This window comes from Oryctolagus cuniculus, chromosome 1 (genome assembly GCF_964237555.1).
Source record: "Oryctolagus cuniculus chromosome 1, mOryCun1.1, whole genome shotgun sequence".
NCBI lineage: Eukaryota > Metazoa > Chordata > Mammalia > Lagomorpha > Leporidae > Oryctolagus > Oryctolagus cuniculus.
This window is the reverse complement of record NC_091432.1, coordinates 237,168,725-237,189,334: the sequence shown is the minus strand read 5'-3', so window position 1 is coordinate 237,189,334 and position 20,610 is coordinate 237,168,725. Positions and strand designations below refer to the sequence as shown.

Genomic DNA, 20,610 nt, shown 5'->3' with positions numbered 1-20,610 from the left:
GTACAAAAGGCTCTCAGAACATGGGAACCCAACTCCGCCAGTGCCAGTTTCCAAGATCCCCCCGGTGTGGACAGGGCCGGCGCAGCCCCGCACCCCACACGGGTGCCGGTTCGAGCCCCGGCCGCTCCACCTCCATCCAGCTCCCTGCTGTGGCCCTGGAGAGCAGCGGCAGATGGCGGAGTGCCTGGGCCCCTGCACCCGCGGGGGAGACCGGGACGGAGCTCCTGGCTTCGGCCTGGCCCGGCCCCGGCCGTTGTGGCCATGTGGGGAGTGAACCAGCGGATGGAAGACCTCTCCCTCTCTCTCCTTCTCCCTCTCTGCAACCCACTTCAGAATGAATAATTAAATCTTTTTAAAACAACGTGGAAAAGGAGCCGCTCCGGCCCACTGCGGCCTCCGGGGAGGGAGCTCCCAGCACAGCCCGGCTACTGCACCTGTGCGCCCGCGCGGTGAGCTCTCGGGGAGCTCGACACGGGGCCGGCAGGGGTGCACCTGCCCCTGCACAGCTGCACACGCCCGGGCCCCAGCCGGCCCTTGGAGAAGGCCGGACTCCCTCAGGACCCCGGGGGCCACACTGCGTCCTCCCCGCGGGGCTCAGAGCCGGGCCGGGCTCCACCACGACCACACCCGCGGCGCCTCTCCCGACGCCCCAGGAGACGTGGGACGCCCGGGCCAGCGGCAGGTGGGAGGCGGCGGGTGCGGGCCGACGGGGTCACGGGGACCGGACAACCTCGCGCGTGGGGCGGGCGCGGGCCGACGGGGTCACGGGGACCGGACAACCTCGCGCGTGGGGTGGGTGCGGGCCGACGGGGTCACGGGGACCGGACAACCGCGTGCGTGGGGCGGGTGCGGGCCGACGGGGTCACGGGGACCGGACAACCTCGCGCGTGGGGCGGGTGCGGGCCGACGGGGTCACGGGGACAAGGACAGCCGCGTGCGTGGGCCGGGTGCGGGCCGACGGGGTCACGGGGACCGGGACAACCGCGCGCGTGGGGTGGGTGCGGGCCGACGGGGTCACGGGGACCGGACAACCGCGTGCGTGGGCCGGGTGCGGGCCGACGGGGTCACGGGGACCGGGACAACCTCGCGCGTGGGGCGGGCGCGGGCCGACGGGGACCGGGACAACCTCGCGCGTGGGGCGGGTGCGGGGCCGACCGGGTGTACGCTGCCAGAACCGGGGAGACCCCGTGGGCACCGACGTCACAGTCGCAGGGTGCCATGACCCCGGCCCCTTCTAGAAAGCCCCGGAAGCGCCTTCGGTTGCGAAAGGGACCCCGCCCGTCCTCTCGCAGACTCCCACAGTTCCCGAGTGGGGCAGGACCCCGGGGTCCCCGCTCCGCGGCCCCACCCCGCCCCTCCGTGCCGGGCGCTCCCTTCCCACGATGCACCGCGGCTCATCCGGGTCCCGCGCGAGGCGGCGCCGCGCGGAGCACGCGGAGGGGCCGCCATGACGCTCCCGGAGCACCGCGCGCGCCGCGAGGCCGCGTCTCCTCAGGACGCGAGGAAGGCGGGTGCGCGCGGGGTGCGGAAGGTTCTGGGACGGCGCCGGGCGCGCGCGGGCCTGGGGAGTCCCGGGGCCGGGCTCCGAGGGGCTCAGGGGCGGGCGGCGGGACGTCCCGCCCTCCTCGCACCGAGAGCCCCGCCGGCCTCACCCCGCCCCCGGGCGGCGTCCTGGCCGAGGGGACTGGACCGCGCCGCGATGGGTCCCCGCGTGCGGGCCGGGCCGCGGGGGGCGGGTCTCCTCGTGCGGGGCGGGCTGTGAGGGGCGGGTCCCCGCGTGCGGGGCGGGCTGCGGGGGGCGGGTCCCCGCGTGCGGGGCGGGCTGTGAGGGGCGGGTCCCCGCGTGGGGGGCGGGTCTCCTCGTGCGGGGGGCGGGTCCCCGCGTGCGGGGCGGGCTGCGGGGGGCGTGTCCCCGCGTGGGGGGCGGGTCTCCTCGTGCGGGGGGCGGGTCCCCGCGTGCGGGTCGGGCCGCGGGGGGCGGGTCTCGTGCGGGGCGGGCTGCGGGGGGCGGGTCCCCGCGTGCGGGGCGGGCTGCGGGGGGCGGGTCTCCTCGTGCAGGGCGTGCGGGGGGCGGGTCTCCTCGTGCGGGGCGGGCTGTGAGGGGCGGGTCCCCGCGTGGGGGGCGGGTCTCCTCGTGCGGGGGGCGGGTCCCCGCGTGCGGGGCGGGCTGCGGGGGGCGTGTCCCCGCGTGGGGGGCGGGTCTCCTCGTGCGGGGGGCGGGTCCCCGCGTGCGGGGTGGGCTGCGGGGGGCGGGTCTCGTGCGGGGCGGGCTGCGGGGGGCGGGTCCCCGCGTGGGGGGCGGGCTGCGGGGGGCGGGTCCCCGCGTGTGGGGCGGGGGGCGGGTCTCCTCGTGCGGGGCGGGCTGCGGGGGGCGGGTCTCCTCGTGTGGGGCGGGCTGTGAGGGGCGGGTCCCCGTGTGGGGGGCGGGCTGCGGGGGGCGGGTCCCCGCGTGCGGGGGGGCCCGGCCTCTCCCGCGCTCCTGCTCTGCTCCCGCGTCGGGGTGGGGGCTCCTGGGTGCTGGGTGCTGGGTGCGCCCGGGGAGGAGGCGGCCGCAGCGGCGCCGATGGGGAGGGGCCAGGAGTGTGGGGGACCTGCGGCCGGGGCGGGCGGGGGCGGGCGGGCTCTGCTACCCCGCGGAGGGGCGGAGTCCGGTTCGGTCGGGGCGGGGGGGTGGGGATCGGTCCCGCGGCCTGGGCTGGGTCGGTGGGGGTCTCCTGCGGTCACCTGACCCACAACCCGCAGACAGGAGGGAAGAGCTTGTCTGGGAGAGTGTGTAAAAAGACAGCAGCCGGCCGGACCCACCCGCACGCCCTCAGGCCCCCTCGCGTGCACAGGAGGGGCTTCGACAGCCTCGCACGTGCGAGGGTGCAGGTCGTCTCCCACGCAGCTTCCCTTCTCGCTCTATGCGGGAGGTGTTGGGACCTGACGTGTTCACTGCTCGTTTAAACGGAGGCCATGCACGTTGTGGCGGGAAGCATCGGGCCGTACATCCCGGGGGGGGGGCAGGGCCATACATCCCGGGGGGGGCAGGAGGCCATACATCCCGGGGAGCTGGGGGGGCAGGGCCATATATCCCGGGGAGCTGGGGGGGCAGGGCCATGCATCCCGGGGGAGGGGGGGCAGGATGCCATGCATCCCGGGGAGCTGGGGGGGCAGGGCCATACATCCCGGGGAGCTGGGGGGGCAGGGCCATGCATCCCGGGGAGCTGGGGGGCAGGGCCATACATCCCGGGGAGTGGGGGGGCAGGGCCATACATCCCGGGGAGCTGGGGGGCAGGGCCATACATCCCGGGGAGCTGGGGGGGCAGGGCCATGCATCCCGGGGAGCTGGGGGGGCAGGGCCATACATCCCGGGGAGTGGGGGGGCAGGGCCGTGCATCCCGGGGAGCTGGGGGGGCAGGGCCGTGCATCCCGGGGAGCTGGGGGGCAGGGCCGTGCATCCCGGGGAGCTGGGGGGGCAGGGCCATACATCCCGGGGAGTGGGGGGGCAGGGCCGTGCATCCCGGGGAGCGGGGGGGCAGGATGCCATGCATCCCGGGGAGCTGGGGGGGCAGGGCCGTGCATCCCGGGGAGCGGGGGGGCAGGGCCGTGCATCCCGGGGAGCTGGGGGGCAGGATGCCATGCATCCCGGGGGGGGGCAGGGCCGTACATCCCGGGGGGGGGCAGGGCCGTACATCCCGGGGGAGGGGGGCAGGAGGCCGTACATCCCGGGGAGCGGGGGGGCAGGGCCGTGCATCCCGGGGAGCCTACTGTACTTTCCTTGCCCTCAAGGCCCGGCCTGGCTCCTGGGCTGGTGCGGGCCGAGGCCTGTCCTGGCACTGTAGCCGGCTCCCCAGCAAGCCAGAGTGCGGAAGTGGAGCCGGCATTTACAAGCTGGGGGCTCCGACTCCTGCATGACTTGTTTGCACGCCAGGTGCCGGGGGAGGTTGTCTGTCCCCGGGTCGGGGCCCAGATGTCCGCAGCGCTGGGCTGGGCCGGGCCGAAGCCGGGGGCCTGGAGCTCCGGCCGGGTCTGGGCACTTGGCCGCCTCCACTGTCCCCAGCAGTTACAGGGCTCCCACGTGGGAGCCTGACGCCGAGCCCGGCGCGGACGGGCGGGCTTTTCCCCGGAACTCACGCGGTACCGCTCCCTGCCCAGTAGTAACAGAGCGCGATGAAACGTGAGCGGAGGTGTGTGTGTGTGGGGGGCGTCCCGCTGGCCCCGCCCCCACGAGGCCTGCGCCCTGCAGAGCGCGGTGGGCGCCACGTGGGCAGGGTCTCAGGGGCCCCACCCCTTCCGCTCCTGGGGCGCGGGGACGTGGCCGCACGTCGTGCGCTTGTGGTAGTGCCGATCGGAGAATCAGTGACCGCCGGCTCGCCGGCCAGCAGGCCACGGGAGCACACGGTGGCGTGGGGGCGGAGCGCAGAGGAGGGAGCACGCGACACGGGTGGCCACACGCAGGAGTCTCGCGCACGCCATGTGTGTGCCAGGGCGGCCGGCGGCTGGGGGCAGGAGGCGGGCCGGGCGCCCCAGAGCTCAGCAGACTGCCCCCGAGACGCTCGCCGAATCACTGCCGATGGGCCTCCAGGGCTGATCTCACAGGTCTGCAGGAGGAAAATCTCAGAGTTGTTGTTGGACATTGAGATTGCACCCGGGGTTCCCTACACCCGCTGACCCCCGCCCTGCAGACGGGGGAGGTGCACACCGCCGCGGGCGCCCACCTCCCTGCTCCAGGGCTCCGAGGGCACAGGACTCAGGCGCTGAGACAGGAGCGCCCAGTCCCTAAGAAGGGGCCGACCTGGGGACAGCAGCCTCTCAGGCACAGCGACCTCCACCCTGTGAGCAGGCGACCCCCCCAGCCCAGCAGTGAGCTGAGGACGGCCCAGGGCCCAGGGCAGGCGAGCGGGGGCAGGGCCCGGAGCCCTGGAGAGGCCGGAGGAGCCCCGGGCACGGAGCTGGGGGACAGACGGCTCCCCTCTCGGCGCAGTGGCAGTGGGAGGGGAGCGGCGTGGAGCTGGGGCTGGGCTGGGGCGGGAGACGTGGGGGCCGGGCTGGGGTCCCCCGCTGCCTGCTGGGGGCACCGCTGTGTGAGGCACAGGGAACAGGTGCGGTGGCAGGTGGGGGAGGGCTCATCGCCGCCCCCTGCTGTTTTCCAGGAAAACGCTGCCCCCTGCAGCCCCTGCTCCTTGGGCTCCTTCTCCTCCTGGTCTTCTTTGGGTAAGAAACCTGCGGTGCTGGGCGGGGGGAGGGGCAGCCTTAGACACGGGGGCACCCCCAGCCGCCCACCCCAGCACTGCAGCAGTGGGGAGGGGCAGCGACAGCTGTCACTCAAGCTCCACCCCACCCTTCCCTTCTGCTGAGCACAGAGGGACGTGGGGAGGGCACTCCGTCCCGGGCACAGAGGGGACGTGGGGAGGGCACTCCGTCCCGGGCACAGAGGGGACGTGGGGAGGGCACTCCGTCCCGGGCACAGAGGGGACGTGGGGAGGGCACTCCGTCCCGGGCACAGAGGGGACGTGGGGAGGGCACTCCGTCCCGGGCACAGAGGGGACGTGGGGAGGGCACTCCGTCCCGGGCACAGGGGGGACGTGGGGAGGGCACTCCGTCCCGGGCACAGGGGGGACGTGGGGAGGGCACTCCGTCCCGGGCACAGGGGGGACGTGGGGAGGGCACTCCGTCCCGGGCACAGGGGGGACGTGGGGAGGGCACTCCGTCCCGGGCACAGGGGGGACGTGGGGAGGGCACTCCGTCCCGGGCACAGGGGGGACGTGGGGAGGGCACTCCGTCCCGGGCACAGGGGGGACGTGGGGAGGGCACTCCGTCCCGGGCACAGGGGGGACGTGGGGAGGGCACTCCGTCCCGGGCACAGGGGGGACGTGGGGAGGGCACTCCGTCCCGGGCACAGGGGGGACGTGGGGAGGGCACTCCGTCCCGGGCACAGGGGGGACGTGGGGAGGGCACTCCGTCCCGGGCACAGGGGGGACGTGGGGAGGGCACTCCGTCCCGGGCACAGGGGGGACGTGGGGAGGGCACTCCGTCCCGGGCACAGAGGGGACGTGGGGAGGGCACTCCGTCCCGGGCACAGAGGGGACGTGGGGAGGGCACTCCGTCCCGGGCACAGAGGGGACGTGGGGAGGGCACTCCGTCCTGGGCACAGAGGGGACGTGGGGAGGGCACTCCGTCCCGGGCACAGAGGGGACCCTGGGGAGGACACTCCGTCCCGGGCACAGAGGGGCCGCTGGGAGGGCACTCCGTCCCTGGCACAGAGGGGACGCTGGGAGGGCACTCCGTCCTGGGCACAGGGGGGACGTGGGGAGGGCACTCCGTCCTCCAGGGCCGGGAGGGGAAGCCGAGTCAGGCCAGGCCGTGAGCTGCTTCCAGAGGCTCCTGGAACCCCAGAGTGAGGTCCGGCCAGGGCTCCTGGGGCGTGTGCCGCACAGGGAGGAGAGGCGCTGGTGTGGCCTCAGGCTGCACACACCCGGCGGGGGGACCCTGCAGCTGCCACGGGCCCCCACACAGCCCCAGCCCCAGGGTCCTCCCCAGCCCACCTTGCGGCCGCCTGGGCTGGGCCGGGACCTGGCAGCCTCCCAGGAGGCTCTGTGCTGTGTGCAGGGAGGGGGACGGGGGGCTGGGCTCTGCGTCCTGACCCCCCCCCCCCCGCTCTTCCCGCAGCTACGGGTTCCTGAGCTCCAGACGCCCGATGCCAGGAGGCCTGGGAGTCAGGCCTGGGTGAGTGTGGGGGGTGCCGGCCTCAGGCCTGGTCGCTGCTCCCTGGGCTCCCCCGCCCCTCCCCTCCAGGCTCTGCCCAGAGCAGCCCCGGCCCCTCCACGGCTTGGAGGGCCCCAGGCACTGCTGCCCTCGGCTCTGGCTCCAGCCCGACCTCCCCGTGCCCTGCGGCCCTGACTCGGCACCGAGGCTTCCTCCCCTCTGCCCGTGCCCGCTCCTGACCGCGGCTGTCAGTGCTGCCCCGGTCTCCCTCCTGTCCCGCCTCTCTGCCCGGACCCCCGGTCTCTGTGCCCCCTCGCCCCTCACAGAAGCCGCAGTGATCTTTCTGGAAATTGTAGTGGCGGGAGGCTCTCTGTGGTCTGACTGGGCCTGCCCAGCCTCCCCACCCCCACCCCCACCCCCACCCCACCCCAGCCTGGGGCTGCAGCCTCAGCACCTTCATCCTCCAGGCTGACCTCTGACCCCGTGACCTCCCCCTCCCCTCCCCACCGCCACCGCGCACCCCGTTCCTCCTCCTGCCCTGTGGGACTGAGGACCTAGCGCCTCAGTGGACCTGGCCCGCACAGCTGATGCCTCCCCGCTCCCCCTTCGGAGAGGCAGTGGCTGCCTTTAGGGGGCCCTGGTTCTGTCTCCTGGGCCCCGAGGGCTTTGGGGGGGGCAGTGCACAGCTGGTCCGCGCCTCTGCTGCCCCTCCCTGCCGCTCCCTGGGCCATGTCCAGCCCCTCCCTGCCCACACGGACTCACACGGACCCCGTGGGCCTCCCTGCAGCCTGCGGGGCCCGGTCCTCTCCCAGCTCACTGAGCCTGTCCTTCCCGGGGTACCCGATGGTGGCCGACAGGCACCGCGTGGGCTCAGGCAGCATGTGTGGGCCGTGCCGTGCACGCCCCCGCGCCCGCGCCCCGCCCCTCCCGGCACTCACCACGCGCTGTGTCCTGCAGGATGCTGTACCCCCAGCCGAAGGCGCTGACTCCCTCGTGAGTGCTGGGCGTGTCCTGGGGGTCGGGCAAGGGCGGGCACTGGTCCTGGGCGGGGCAGGGGGGGCGTTCCCTCTCCCGTCCTCTGCGGGGCCTCCAGGCTCGGCCGCAGTGCTCCTGTCCTGTTCTCTGGCCCTGGCCCGGCCCCTGCTGTCCTTATCCCCCTGGGGCCTAGGGGCTGTGGGGGGTCTTCCTACAGTGGGAGGGGCCTCCTGGTCCTGAGTGGGCAGTGGGTCTGGGGCGGGCTGAGCCGGCCGCGAGCCGCTGGCTGGAGTCTGGGTGTCCTCGGCTTGGTGTCCTGCCGAGTCCTCCGGAAGGGGCGGCCCTGGGGACGGAGGCCGAGTCGGGGTCCCGGGTGGGGGCGGCTGTGTTGCCCACCCTCCTGCCGGCCCCGCGTTGCCGCGTGGCTGTCCCCGTGCAGACGGAGCGATGTCCTCGTGCTGACCCCCTGGCTGGCTCCCATCGTGTGGGAGGGGACCTTCAGCCCCGAGATCCTGGACGAGCAGTTCCGGCTGCAGAACGTGACCGTGGGACTGACCGTGTTTGCTGTCAAGAAGTGAGTGGGGGGGGGCGGACACCTCGGCCTCCACGCCCGCCTTGCACCCAGGACTGGGGAGGGCGGGGTGAGGGCGGCTGTCTGCTCTCTGGGCAGTGGACACTGATGCCCGCAGAGCCAGGGCCCCGTGGGCTCAGGTGCAGGATGGCGTGGACAGCGAGGTGGGGCCCAGCCAGCCCCGGAGAGGTGGCTGACCTCTGACCTGGCATCCGGGTCTGTCCGGCCTCGCGGGACCTCAGGCCACCGCTGGGCCTGGTGGAGCCGCACAGGCAGGACAGGGCTGGTGACAGCAGCGGGGAAGCCGTGGGCACGGGCGGGGGCGGGGGGCTGCTGTGCCGAGCTCAGGCCTGGCTCCTGCTGGGGAGGGTCTGCTGGGGGGGGTCTGGGGGTGCGAGCCCGGCCCAGTTGTGTGCACACTCCCCCCCCCCCGAGATTTACTCACAGCCAGGTGTGGGGCAGCACGGGGAGCAGTCCTAGCGCCTGTTCCAGAAACTTCCGGGGGGGGGCATCCACGGGGAGCGCATGGTGGGGGTGTGGCCCGGGGGACCTGCAGGGCAGCTGGAGACCCTCCCGGGGAGGGGGCGGCACACGTGTTGGACCTGGGAGCTTTTGCCCTTGGGCTGCAATTCGTGGCCAAGTTCCTCTGCCTCTTCCTGCTGGGTGCCTGCCCCCATCTGGGGGGGGAGTTAAATGGGGCGGAGCCACAGATACACCCAGGACGGCACGGGAGAGTGTGGCGGGTGCTCGCTCAGCCTCAGGAGGTCCTGTGTCCCCCGGGCCAGGTAGCCTGTGGCCACCTGGGGTTTGTGCTGACCCCGCTCCCCGTGGCCTCCTGGGTGGGTGTGACCCCGCTCCCCGTGGCCTCCTGGGGTGGGTGTGACCCCACTCCCCATGGCCTCCTGGGTGGGTGTGACCCCGCTCCCCAAGGCCTCCTGGGCAGGTGTGACCCCGCTCCCCGTGGCCTCCTGGGGTGGGTGTGACCCCACTCCCCAAGGCCTCCTGGGTGGGTGTGACCCCACTCCCTGTGGCCTCCTGGGGTGCGTGTGACCCTGCTCCCCGTGGCCTCCTGGGTGGGTGTGACCCCCGCTCCCCGTGGCCTCCTGGGTGGGTGTGACCCCACTCCCCGTGGCCTCCTGGGGTGGGTGTGACCCCGCTCCCCGTGGCCTCCTGGGTGGGTGTGACCCCGCTCCCCGTGGCCTCCTGGGCGGGTGTGACCCCCGCTCCCCGTGGCCTCCTGGGCGGGTGTGACCCCGCTCCCCGTGGCCTCCTGGGTGGGTGTGACCCCGCTCCCCGTGGCCTCCTGGGTGGGTGTGACCCCGCTCCCCGTGGCCTCCTGGGGCAGGTGTGACCCCGCTCCCCGTGGCCTCCTGGGGCAGGTGTGACCCCGCTCCCTGTGGCCTCCTGGGCAGGTGTGACCCCGCTCCCCGTGGCCTCCTGGGCGGGTGTGACCCCGCTCCCCGTGGCCTCCTGGGTGGGTGTGACCCCGCTCCCCGTGGCCTCCTGGGTGGGTGTGACCCCGCTCCCCGTGGCCTCCTGGGGCAGGTGTGACCCCGCTCCCTGTGGCCTCCTGGGCAGGTGTGACCCCGCTCCCCGTGGCCTCCTGGGCGGGTGTGACCCCGCTCCCCGTGGCCTCCTGGGGCAGGTGTGACCCCGCTCCCCGTGGCCTCCTGGGCGGGTGTGACCCCGCTCCCGCCTGCCGTCGCCTCCCTGCAGGTACGTGGCTTTCCTGCGGCTGTTCCTGGAGACGGCGGAGCAGCACTTCATGGTGGGCCACCGCGTCACCTACTACGTCTTCACCGACCGGCCGGCCGACGTGCCCCACGTGCCGCTGCGGGAGGGCCGGCGGCTGGCGGTGCTGGCCGTGCGCAGCCACGCGCGCTGGCAGGACGTGTCCATGCAGCGCATGGAGGTGATCAGCCGCTTCTCGGAGCAGCGCTTCCGCCGCGAGGTGGACTACCTGGTGTGCGCCGACGTGGACATGAAGTTCCGGGACCACGTGGGCGTGGAGATCCTCAGCCCGCTGTTCGGCACCCTGCACCCCGGCTTCTACAGAGCCGACCGCCGGGCCTTCGCCTACGAGCGGCGGCCGCGCTCCCAGGCGTACATCCCCCCGGACGAGGGCGACTTCTACTACATGGGGGCCTTGTTCGGGGGCTCGGTGGCCGAGGTGCAGCGGCTGGCCAGCGCCTGTCACCAGGCCACGGTGCTGGACAAGGCCAACGGCATCGAGGCCGTGTGGCATGACGAGAGCCACCTGAACAGGTACCTGCTGTACCACAAGCCCACCAAGGTGCTGTCCCCCGAGTACCTGTGGGACCAGCGGCTGCTGGGCTGGCCCTCGGTCATGAAGAAGCTGAGGTTCGTGGCTGTGCCCAAGAACCACGAGGAGATGCGGAGCCCGTGAGGGGCGTGGAGGGCGGGGCCTGGCCGCCTGCGCTCCCTCCCGGCCGCCCCGCGCCAGAAGCGGTTTTGGGAGAAAGGGGGCAGGGGCTCCACTTCCTGTCCCCGTGGAGAGAGACGGCTGCAGCCGAGCTGCCCAGCCCATGTCCAGGCAGGCCCAGCCCTCTGCCCCCCCCAGAGACACGCACAGCCACGTGGACACGCACACAGGTACACGGACACGCACAGCCACGTGGACACGCACACAGGTACACGGACACGCACAGCCATGTGGACACGCACACGGTACACGGACACGCACAGCCACGTGGGCACGCACACGGTACACGGACACGCACAGCCACGTGGACACGCACACGGTACACGGACACGCACAGCCACGTGGACACGCACACAGGTACACGGACACGCACAGCCACGTGGACATGCACACGGTACACGGACATGCACAGCCACGTGCACGTGGACACACAGACGTGCAGAGACAGATGCACACACAGCCATGCACATGGACACACACTCAGCCCCGGCGCTTTCTCCGGCACAAGTTCCCAGTGGCCACCAGCAGCTCCCGCCGAGCGTGCCCGGGCCCTGTGCCGGGCGGCGGCCGTGGTCTGGGACGAGGCCTCAGGCGTGTGCAGAGACTGTCGAGGTCGGGGGCCGGGTTCCTCCTGTGCTGCCTCTAAGGACCCCGTCGCTCTGTTTCTCGCCTTCAGCTGTGACCCATTCGCGTTCTCTTGTGGGCCGTGTGGTGCACTCGTGTGTGTTGTATGCAGTGCGTACACTGGTACAGCGTGGTGTGGCGTGGGTGTACTGTACATGTGCTGTGTGTGTGTTGTGTGTAGGTTGTGTGTGTTGTGTGTGTTTTGTGTGTGCTGTATTGCAGTCTGGCGTGTGCATTGTGTGTGCACTGCGTCTGTGTGCACGTGTGTTGCACGTGTGGGAGACGCCCCTCCTGTGTTGCCCGTGTCTGCACCGTTGTGGCACAGGAGTGGCTGCACTTCCTGGGCCTGTTTTTGGCTCCTTCCGCTGCCGCACGATCCGTGTGTCCCTCTGCTGACTGTGCCGTGGCTGTGCCCGTGGCCGTGGCCACATCTCGTCTTAGGAGGCGCTGGGGCTGTGTTGTGGCGCCGTGGGCTAAGCCACTGCTCGGGGCACCATGTGTGACACCATGAGCACCAGTTCCGGTCCTGGCTGCACCACTTCCGATCCAGCTCTGCCGTGACCTGGGAAAGCAGCAGAGGACGGGCCAAGTGCTGGGGCCCCCGCACCACATGGGAGACCCGGATGGAGTCCTGGCTCCTGGCTTCAGATCGGCTCAGCTCTGGCCGGTGTGGCCATTTGAGGAGTGAACCAGCGGATGGACGACCTCTCTCTCTGTCTCTCTCTGTCTGTCTGTCTCTCTGTCTCTTTCAAATTTTTAAAACAAAATGATACAGAACGCACCAAGGAGAAGGTAGGGTGCACAGAGCTGTGCAGGAGAGCGGGTGTCCACCTCAGGCCCCGGCCCGGGCGCTGGTTCCTAGCAGACTCCGGAGGGAGGGTCAGTACAGACGCGTGCGTCCGAGGACGTGACGGTGGAAGGCGGCTCGGAGCCTGCGAGATGTCTGCAGGTCGCACACTGGCCCGGGGCCGGTCTCTGGGCCCTTCCGGGCTGTCCTCCACAGGCCTCCGATCACGACAGAGACCCCAACCCGGCGAGCGCTGGGCCGCGGCCTGAATCCGCCCTCTGCAGAGGCGCGTGCTGGGGGCTCGGTCCCCCCGTGGCTGTGAGGGGAGGGGGCTCGGTCCCCCCATGGCTGTGAGGGGAGGGGCTCTGTTCCCATGAGGCTGTGAGGGGTGGGGGCTCGGTCCCCGTGTGGCCATGAGGGGAGGGGGCTCTGTCCCCCCATGGCTGTGAGGGGAGGGGGCTCGGTCCCCATGAGGCTGTGAGGGGTGAGGGGAGGGGGCTCGGTCCCCCCGTGGCCGTGAGGGGAGGGGGCTCTGTCCCCGCGTGGCCGTGAGGGGAGGGGGCTCTGTCCCCCCGTGGCCGTGAGGGGAGGGGCCCTCTCGCAGGTGGGCCCTCTGGGTCCCTGGGGTCCTGGCTCCTGCGTGTGAGGGCTCTGCCTGCCGCGCACGGCACCATGGCCCGAGCCTCGGGGGCTTCGGTGTGGGACCCAGTGCCTCGGGGATGCGAGGCCACCTCGTTTCTGAGGAGGTGGCCGTCTCGGGTCCCGTCATAGTAACGGGGTGTGGGTGCCGGCCACAGGCTCAGGGGCTCCACCAGCCTGAGCGCAGCCCCCCAGGCCCTCCCATCTGGCCTCCACCCGCCGTGCTGGGTTGCAGAGGGAGAGGGCTGCAGCCAGAGACGAGGAGGGAGGCGGGCCCCCGGCACCCTGGAGAGTGGCCGCCGGGTTGTCGTGTCCCGGAGGGAGAGGCCCTAAGTTCGGCTCTGCAACCCCCGTCCTAAAGCTGTCCTGCCGACACCGGGCCCACCGCCACGGAGGTGTGGTCCTGAGTACGCAGGCTGCGCCCCGCGCCCCCCCCCCCCCCCCCCCGTGCTGTGAGGGCTATGGCACGCACTGAGGAGCCTATCTGTGCTGCCAGAAACGGGTTTGGTGCCCGGCTCCCGGGGAAGGAGTCCCGCTGGGCCGCGTCACACGCCGCCCTGGGGCCACCGCCGTCTCTGGTGCCTGTTGGAACCAAGGGTTCTGTAACGGCATCACCCACGCTCCCCGAGTCGCCTCCAGCTGGGGGATGAAGGCCGGGCTCCTCTGCCTCCCCTCGGGCTCACAGCCCGCACTGCCTGCGTCCAGCCCCAGTGAGCTCATCCTGACTGCTGGACGGCTTCCCCTTGTTTGCGGTGGGGACGGACGTCCACGGGGAAGCCGGTGCTGCACGGGCGGCCGCTTTCCAGCCAAGGGCTCTGCTTCTGGGCGTGCTTGTCCCCGAGACCTATCCTCTGCCTTGCCACTGGAGGGCCCTTTAAAAACCAGCCAGCCATGCCGTGGCATAGCGGGTAAAGCTGCCACCTGCAGTGCCGGCATCCCACATGGGTACTGGTTCCAGTCCCGGCTGCTCCACTTCCGATCCAGCTCTGCTGTGGCCTGGGAAAGCAGTGAAAGATGCCCAAGTCCTTGGGCCCCTGCCCCCGTGTGGGAGACCCCGAAAAAGCTCCCGGCTCCTGGCTTTGGATCGGCACAGCTCTGGCCATTGTGGCCAATTGGGGAGTGAACCAGCAAATGGAAGACCTCTCCCCCCTCCCCGCCTCTCCTTCTCTCTCTCTGTAACTCTTTCAAATAAATAAATCTAAAAAAAAAAAAAAAAAACAAAAACAAAACCAGCCACCCTGGGGCTGGCACTGCGGCACAGTGGGTAAAGCTGTCACCTGTGGTGCTGGCATCCCATACAGGCACAGTTCGAGTCCCGGCTGCTCCACTCCCTGTCCAGCTCTGCTGTGGCCTGGGAAAGCAGCAGATGTCCCCAGTGCTTGGGCCCTGCCCCCGTGTGGGAGACCTGGAGGAAGCTCCTGGCTGCTGGCACTGACCTGGCTCAGCCCCAGCTGTTGCGGCCATTTGGGGAGTGAACCAGTGGATGGAAGATCTCAGTCTCTCCCTCTCTGTAACTCTGCCTTTCACATAAGTAAATCTTAAACAAAGAATCCAGCCACACTGCCACACTGCCGAAGCTCTCCGGGGCCCGAAGTGCCGAGGACGGCCAGCAGCCGGCACCGGCGTCCACCGCTCTGGGGCCACCCCTTGGCCTGACTCCCCTGGATGGCTGGTGGCCGCCACGCCACCCTGCAGGCACCCACACACACACCTCTGAGTGTTCCTTCTGCCCAGCCCTCTCCTGGCCTGTCCCCGTGTTCCAATGTCACCTCGGGGAGGCGGGCTCCGATGTGCCACTCAGCGCACAAATGCCCCCTTGTCCCACTCACCCCGGCCCGCTCGGTGCCCTTTGCCTCGTCCCTGGAGCGCTCGTCACCTGGGAATAACCTGTAATTATAGGAGTTGCACCTGGGGCTCAGGACGCCCTGAGCTGGGAGTTTACCCGGGGAACAATGGACAAGGGCGGGCAAAGGGCGCCACACACAGGAGGGCACCAGGGGCGCTCGAGGCTGCGGGGGCGGGGAGAGGGGGGCACGCGGAGGCCGGGGGTTGCTTGCAGAGCTGGCCCCCGTCTGTGGGAACTGACCCTTGGTCAGCAGACACGATCGAGCCCCCATCGCCCCTGGATCTGTGCTGTTGGCTCTCATTGTAGACGACCCCTTCCCGGGGCCCCGTCTCAGGGCTGTGCGTGGGGTGCCACCGACACCTTCTGAAGCCCGCTGTCCACTCACTGGGGCCCTAGGGAGGCACAGCACTGGCCACTGTGACCGTCCGAGGTTCGCAAGGAAGGGCGTGGCAGGAAGCGCTGGGGGCTGAGGGGCAGCCATGTAGGTGTGGGAGTGGGGTCGCCTCTGCTGTCCCCCACTGTCCCCCCACGGTGTCCACGGTGGGCACCCACAGCCCCCGGCCGCACCGCCTCCCAACAGCACCCCCCCATCCACACCGTCTCCTGTGGGGCTCCCCCCAGCTGAACCCAGGCTGCCTCAGAGGAAGAGAGAGGGGGCTCCACGGGACCCAGGGGCTGGGACACAGGGTCAGGGGCGGGGGTCCCACAGGGCCCGGGGCTGGACAGAGGGTCGGGGCGGGGGTCCCACAGGGCCCGGGGCTGGACAGAGGGCACACCATGTGGAGGATGGATGGCACTCGGGCAGTGCCTGGGATGCCTGGGCAGCCCTCTGGTCCCCCCTTGTCACAGAGCAAGTGAATCATGGGAGCCGTGACAGGCGCAGGGCACGGGGGCGGGGGCTCAGCCTGGCTGCCGATCTGGTCCTGAAGGCCGTGGGCCGCCCCCCCCAGGCTGGGCTCAGCTGCCTCCCTCTGCCTCCCCCCCCAGCCCCTCCCCGGGGCCCCTGAGGGCCCCTGCCAGGTTGTTAGCGAGTCCTTGGGGTCTTTCTGGGCCAGAGAGGCCCAAGGTGCCACTGTGGGTGCAGCAGGGGCTGCAGAGCCTGGCGGCTGCACATCCAAGGACCCAGGCCCAGCTCCCAGGGGCCAGGAGGGAGCAGGCGGTGCCCTTGCTCAGAGGCATGCGGCCACGGGGCAGGGGACCCAGGCCGGCTCGTGGCCACCCAGGCTTCACACGCCCGTCTGTCCAAAGCGGATGCGGGCCAAGCCTGTCGGACGACGGGGAACGCCCTGGGGTCCTGCGACCCCCACTGCAGAGGACCGAGTTGAGGGGTTTGGGACGGGCAACAGCATTGCTCCCCGTGCCCCGCTCCAGGTGGGCCAGGATGACGCCAGTGCTGCCGGGGGCTCCGGGGGCTGTGCAGGTCCCCTCGTCCGGGCCTGGCCACGGCGCCCACGGGAGACGAGGGTGCTGGGCTCGCAGAGGACAGAGCACAGGGGACCTGGGGTGGCCAACTTGTCCCGAGCTCTCCCTGTGGCCGCGGTCACTCCAGCAGCCACGGCCTGGACCCCGTGCTCTGGGGTTCAATCCCAGGGGGACGGGCGGTGGACACACAGGAGAGCCGAGCAGGATGGCCAGGCCGTGCCCAGCTCTGGGCAGCACTGCTGGCCTGGGAGTGGCTGGGGCAGGGTCAGGAGGTGACGCTGCCCCCGCGTGGCCTGGGCAGGGGCTCCGAGGACGCGGATTTCACCTGTTCTGAGCTGTAAACAGTGCCCCTTCCACGGGCACGAGGCCCCAGTTGGGGACCAGCAGTGCTGGGGGGCTCCCTGGCCAAGGAGGGTGGGGCTCTAGGGAGCTGGGCCCCTCCTGGTCAGCAGGAGGTTGGCAGGAGAACTCTTCCCCACCCCAGCCCAGGAAGCCGGCCCCCACCCCTGCCCGGGGCTCCGAGGGCCGGCAGGTGCATCCGGGTGGGCTGGCCTAGAGCCGGGCCCTGGGTGGTGCCAACACTGGACGGCCCCCGTGTCTTTGTTCCCGGGTGCCATTCATTGCTATTCATCAGAGCCCAACAATAACAGCGCCGCACCTTCCGGGTGGACGTGGCGCTGCGGTGTGGCCGGGGCGCAGTGCCCACAGCACCGGCCAAGGGGGTATAAAGGGTGCGCCAGAGGAGCCGGCACAGCCTGGTGTCCTGCACGGAGCCACAGAGATGAAGACCCTGGCACTGGCCGTCGCCCTGGGGCTGCTCGCTGCCCTGCAGGCCCAGGACCCCCTGGCCCTCTTCCAGGGGGAGGAGGATGTGAGGCTGGGCCGGTGGGGGTGCTGCAGGGGAAAGCCCGCCATGGCCGGTCTGGGGCGCTGCCCTGTAGGACCCACTGGGGTGGCCGGAGACCGGGGAATTCTCCCTCTGGGCTGGGGCAGGGCTGGGGTGGGGCTGAGTGAGGCAGGGCTGGGGCAGGGCTGAGTGAGGCAGGGCTGGGGTAGGGCTGAGGCAGGGCTGAGTGAGGCAGGGCTGGGGTGGGGCAGGGCTGGGGTAGGGCTGAGGCAGGGCTGAGTGAGGCAGGGCTGGGGTGGGGCAGGGCTGGGGTAGGGCTGAGGCAGGGCTGAGTGAGGCAGGGCTGAGTGAGGCAGGGCTGGGGCAGGGCTGGGGTGGGGCTGAGTGAGGCAGGGCTGGGGCAGGGCTGAGTGAGGCAGGGCTGGGGTGGGGCTGGGGCAGGGCTGGGGCAGGTGCAGGCTTCCCTCGGGTCCTGTTGAAGTTGCAGCCAGACCCCCACGGCCTCTGCAGCGGGGGGTGCCCAGTGCTGGGGCCTCGACCTGCAGGGGACGGTTCCACGGGCGGTAAAAGCCCTCAGACCCCGCCAGGGCCGGGAGCCCCAGTGCTGGGCGCGCCCTCTCGAGTGTGGGGCGCAGACGGCGGGAGCTGTGTCTGGGCCGGGGGCGTCTGGGGGGGGGTCGCTCACGCCTGGGCCTGCTGCAGATCACAGGGACCTGGTACACGAAGGCCATGGTGGCCGACAAGGCCCTGCCCGAGGGGAAGAGGCCCAGAAAGGTGTTCCCCATGACGGTGACGGCCCTGGGAGACGGGAGCCTGGAGGCCACCATCACCTTCCAGTGAGTGCCCCTCCCCCACAGCAGCGGGGGCAGAACTGTCGGGGTCCCCCGGCCGGGGAGGGCGCTCACGGGACTGTCGGGGTCCCCCGGCCGGGGAGGGCGCTCACACCGGCCCCCGTCTTCCAGGAAAAAGGGGCAGTGCCACAAGAAAACCTTCGTGCTGCAGAAGACCGAGCAGCCCGGGGAGTACACGGCCCGTAGGTCCCCGCTGCACCCCAGCCCCACGTGCGGGAGAGCCTGGGGCCGCCCCTCTGCGGGTGACCGGCCTGTCCCCACGTGCGGGGAGGGCCCGGGGGCCGCCCTTCTGCGGGTGACCGGCCTGTCCCCACGTGCAGGAGAGCCCGGGGGCCACCCTTCTGCGGGTGACCGGCCTGTCGTCATGTGCGGGAGGGCCCGGGGGCTGCCCTTCTGCGGGTGACCGGCCTGTCCTCAGCGGGCCTCTGGGGCTGTGCCCGCCCTCCTCCCACAGCCCTCGCTGTGGGGACATCCTGGTCAGGGTGCGGGAAGCCGGCAGGTGCAGCTGCGGGGGGCAGCACTGCGGGCCCGGGGTGGCTGGGCTCCTGGGCGGCCCCGCGCGGCCCGGTGTTCGTCACGTGGCTCGAGTGCTCTCCCTGTGACGGACGGCACGGCAGAGCCGCTTCCCCGTGTCCCGGCAGTGGGAGGCACGAAGCGAGTGTGGGTGGAGCGGCTGCCCGCCAGCGGCCACCACACCTTCTACTGCGAGCACCAGCAGCAGGGGAGGACGCTCCGCATGGCAAAGCTCATGGGTGAGGGCGGGGGCCGCCGCACTCCTGGGGCCAGGGCCCGAGGAGCCCCGGGGAGGGCTGAGGGCGCCGGGTCTCCCAGCCCGGCAGAGCGGAGCAGGGGAGGGGCAGGGGAGGGGCGGGGGAGGGCCCTCCCTGCTCACCAGGCCACCTCACCTGCAGGCAGGAACCCCGACCCCAGCCCGGAGGCCCTGGAGGAGTTTAAGGAATTCGCACAGCGCAAGGGGTTCCTGCAGGAGCACATGCTCACCCCCGAGCAGGAGGGTGAGCCCCCCGCGTCTCCCGTGTCAGAGCTGGCCCCCCCGTCTCCCGTGTCAAGGCTGGGCCCCCCCGTCTCCCGTGTCCCCTCTGTTCCCCCCCGCGTCTCCCGTGTCAGGGCTGCCCCCCCCCCGTCTCCCGTGTCCCCTCTGGGCTCCTCCGTGTCTCCCGTGTCAGAGCTGGCCCCCCCGTCTCCCGTGTCCCCTCTGGGCTCCTCCGTGTCTCCCGTGTCAGAGCTGGCCCCCCCGTCTCCCGTGTCCCCTCTGGGCTCCTCCGTGTCTCCCGTGTCAGGGCTGGGCCCCCCCGCGTCTCCCGTGTCCCCTCTGGGCCCCCCCGCATCTCCCGTGTCCCCTCTGGGCTCCTCCGTGTCTCCCGTGTCAGAGCTGGCCCCCCCGTCTCCCGTGTCCCCTCTGGGCTCCTCCGTGTCTCCCGTGTCAGAGCTGGGCCCCCCCGCGTCTCCCGTGTCAGGGCTGCCCCCCCCGCATCTCCCGTGTCCCCTCTGGGCCCCCCCGTGTCTCCCGTGTCCCCTCTGGGCCCCCCCGCGTCTCCCGTGTCCCCTCTGGGCCTCCCCCGTATCTCCCGTGTCCCCTCTGGGCCCCCCCGCGTCTCCCGTGTCCCCTCTGGGCCCCTGGGTCACTGCCCCGCGGCAGGGCTGGCCGTGCGGGGGCTGGGCCCGTGTCCCGGGCGCCTCCTCACGGGCTTCCCTGCCCCCACAGAACGCTGCGTCCCGGCCAGCAGCTAGGGTGAGTGATCCGGAGGCCCAGCGCCCATCTCTCGGCCTCAGCCTGACCCCCGACCCCTCCAGGGTCTGCCCAAGGCCGGGTCCCGGGGCCTTCAGGGCGCCCTTTGCGGTAGCTCTGCCCTGGGTGGGGGCCCCCGTGTCAGCCCAGCACCGCCGGCCCCTGCACCCTGGTGTCCCCCGCCCGGGCGAGGCCGCTGCCCTGCGGGTGTGCCTGGCGCGAGGCTCTGCCCGGACGCCTGCCCCTGTGCCGCCTCCAGGCCCCGGCCCCGGCCTCGGCTCCTGCCCTGCAGTCGCCAGGTGCGCAGCTTCAGAGCCGGAGCCCGCGTGGACCCCCCCGCCCGCCGCCTGGACCCCGGCTGCTCCCTGCCCCCCACCCACCCCCACTCCAATAAAGAGACGCAGACAAGGCTCCGGCTCTGCCTCGTTGTGAATGGCCGGGGTGGGCGTGGGGGAGTCGGCGACCTTGGAACCAGCAAGGGCCGAGGGTCCCCAGGCCTGTAGGGACCTGTGAGGTGCACAGGGTGCGCCTGCCCAGCCACGGCCCCCCGTGCCCTGGGCTCAGCGGGGGACGGGGCAGGGCCCTGGGGGAGGGCAAGGAGGGGGCAGGGTTGGGCTGCGAGGATGGGGGTCCCCAGCCGGCTCGCACCCCAACAGGGGCCTCCCAGGCTCCTCCGAGTGGCCCCACTTTGAGCCCGGCCCCACAGTCGGGCAGAGGGAGGGCTGACCGCGCCCCATCCATCGCCCCGGGCAGGACAGAGCCGGCCGCAGCCGCGAGAGGCTCCCTGAGGGTGTCCAGGGCTCTGTGCTGACCCAGCCCCCGGGGGCCGGGAGGGGGCGCGGCGAGGGCGGGGAGCCCCGAGGACCGGTCTTTCCCCAGCTGCTCTTACTGCTCAGAGGTGACTGAGCCATCGCCACCAGTCACCGGGCCGCGGGCCACGGGCCCTGCACCCGACCCGACCAGTGCTCCCCCTCCCTCACACCTGCACCTGGTCCTGGCGCCCCTGGGGGGCCCCGAAATCCAGCCGCACTCGGGGCAGAGCAGGGACACGAGTGGGAGGCGGGGAGGCCCGGGCGGGACAGAGCCAGGGGGCAACATGCACGGAAAGTTCTAGAAGAAAATTCCCACCTCAAACGGGAGGAGATAGCCAGGACCCGGGGCTGGAGGGCGA

The 20,610-nt window shown here is 72.0% G+C and overlaps 2 protein-coding genes across 3 annotated transcripts; both read left to right on the top strand.

Annotated features, from left to right (window-relative positions):
* The first annotated feature begins 1,246 nt into the window (after nucleotides 1–1,246).
* On the top strand, nucleotides 1,247–11,358 carry LOC138843246 (histo-blood group ABO system transferase 2-like). 2 transcript variants are annotated; one of them, XR_011385479.1, is made up of 7 exons: nucleotides 1,247–1,511; nucleotides 5,136–5,196; nucleotides 6,652–6,708; nucleotides 7,645–7,680; nucleotides 8,102–8,236; nucleotides 9,950–10,846; nucleotides 11,034–11,358. XR_011385479.1 is itself a non-coding variant. In XM_070066782.1 (6 exons), the coding sequence occupies exons 1-6, from the start codon at nucleotides 1,448–1,450 to the stop codon at nucleotides 10,638–10,640; spliced, it is 1,044 nt and encodes a 347-aa protein (XP_069922883.1). In that variant the 5' UTR covers nucleotides 1,247–1,447; the 3' UTR covers nucleotides 10,641–11,358. The 2 variants fall into 2 exon arrangements, 1 of the variants encoding a protein (XP_069922883.1); XM_070066782.1 differs by having other exon boundaries at nucleotides 9,950–11,358.
* A 5,346-nt stretch (nucleotides 11,359–16,704) lies between these two features.
* Nucleotides 16,705–19,836, top strand: LOC138846786 (odorant-binding protein 2b-like). Its single transcript, XM_070063490.1, has 7 exons — nucleotides 16,705–16,865; nucleotides 17,544–17,677; nucleotides 17,804–17,874; nucleotides 18,334–18,444; nucleotides 18,604–18,705; nucleotides 19,416–19,442; nucleotides 19,699–19,836. Exons 1-6 carry the CDS (start codon nucleotides 16,776–16,778, stop codon nucleotides 19,439–19,441), a joined length of 534 nt encoding a protein of 177 aa, XP_069919591.1. The 5' UTR covers nucleotides 16,705–16,775; the 3' UTR covers nucleotide 19,442; nucleotides 19,699–19,836.
* Nucleotides 19,837–20,610: the final 774 nt, after the last annotated feature.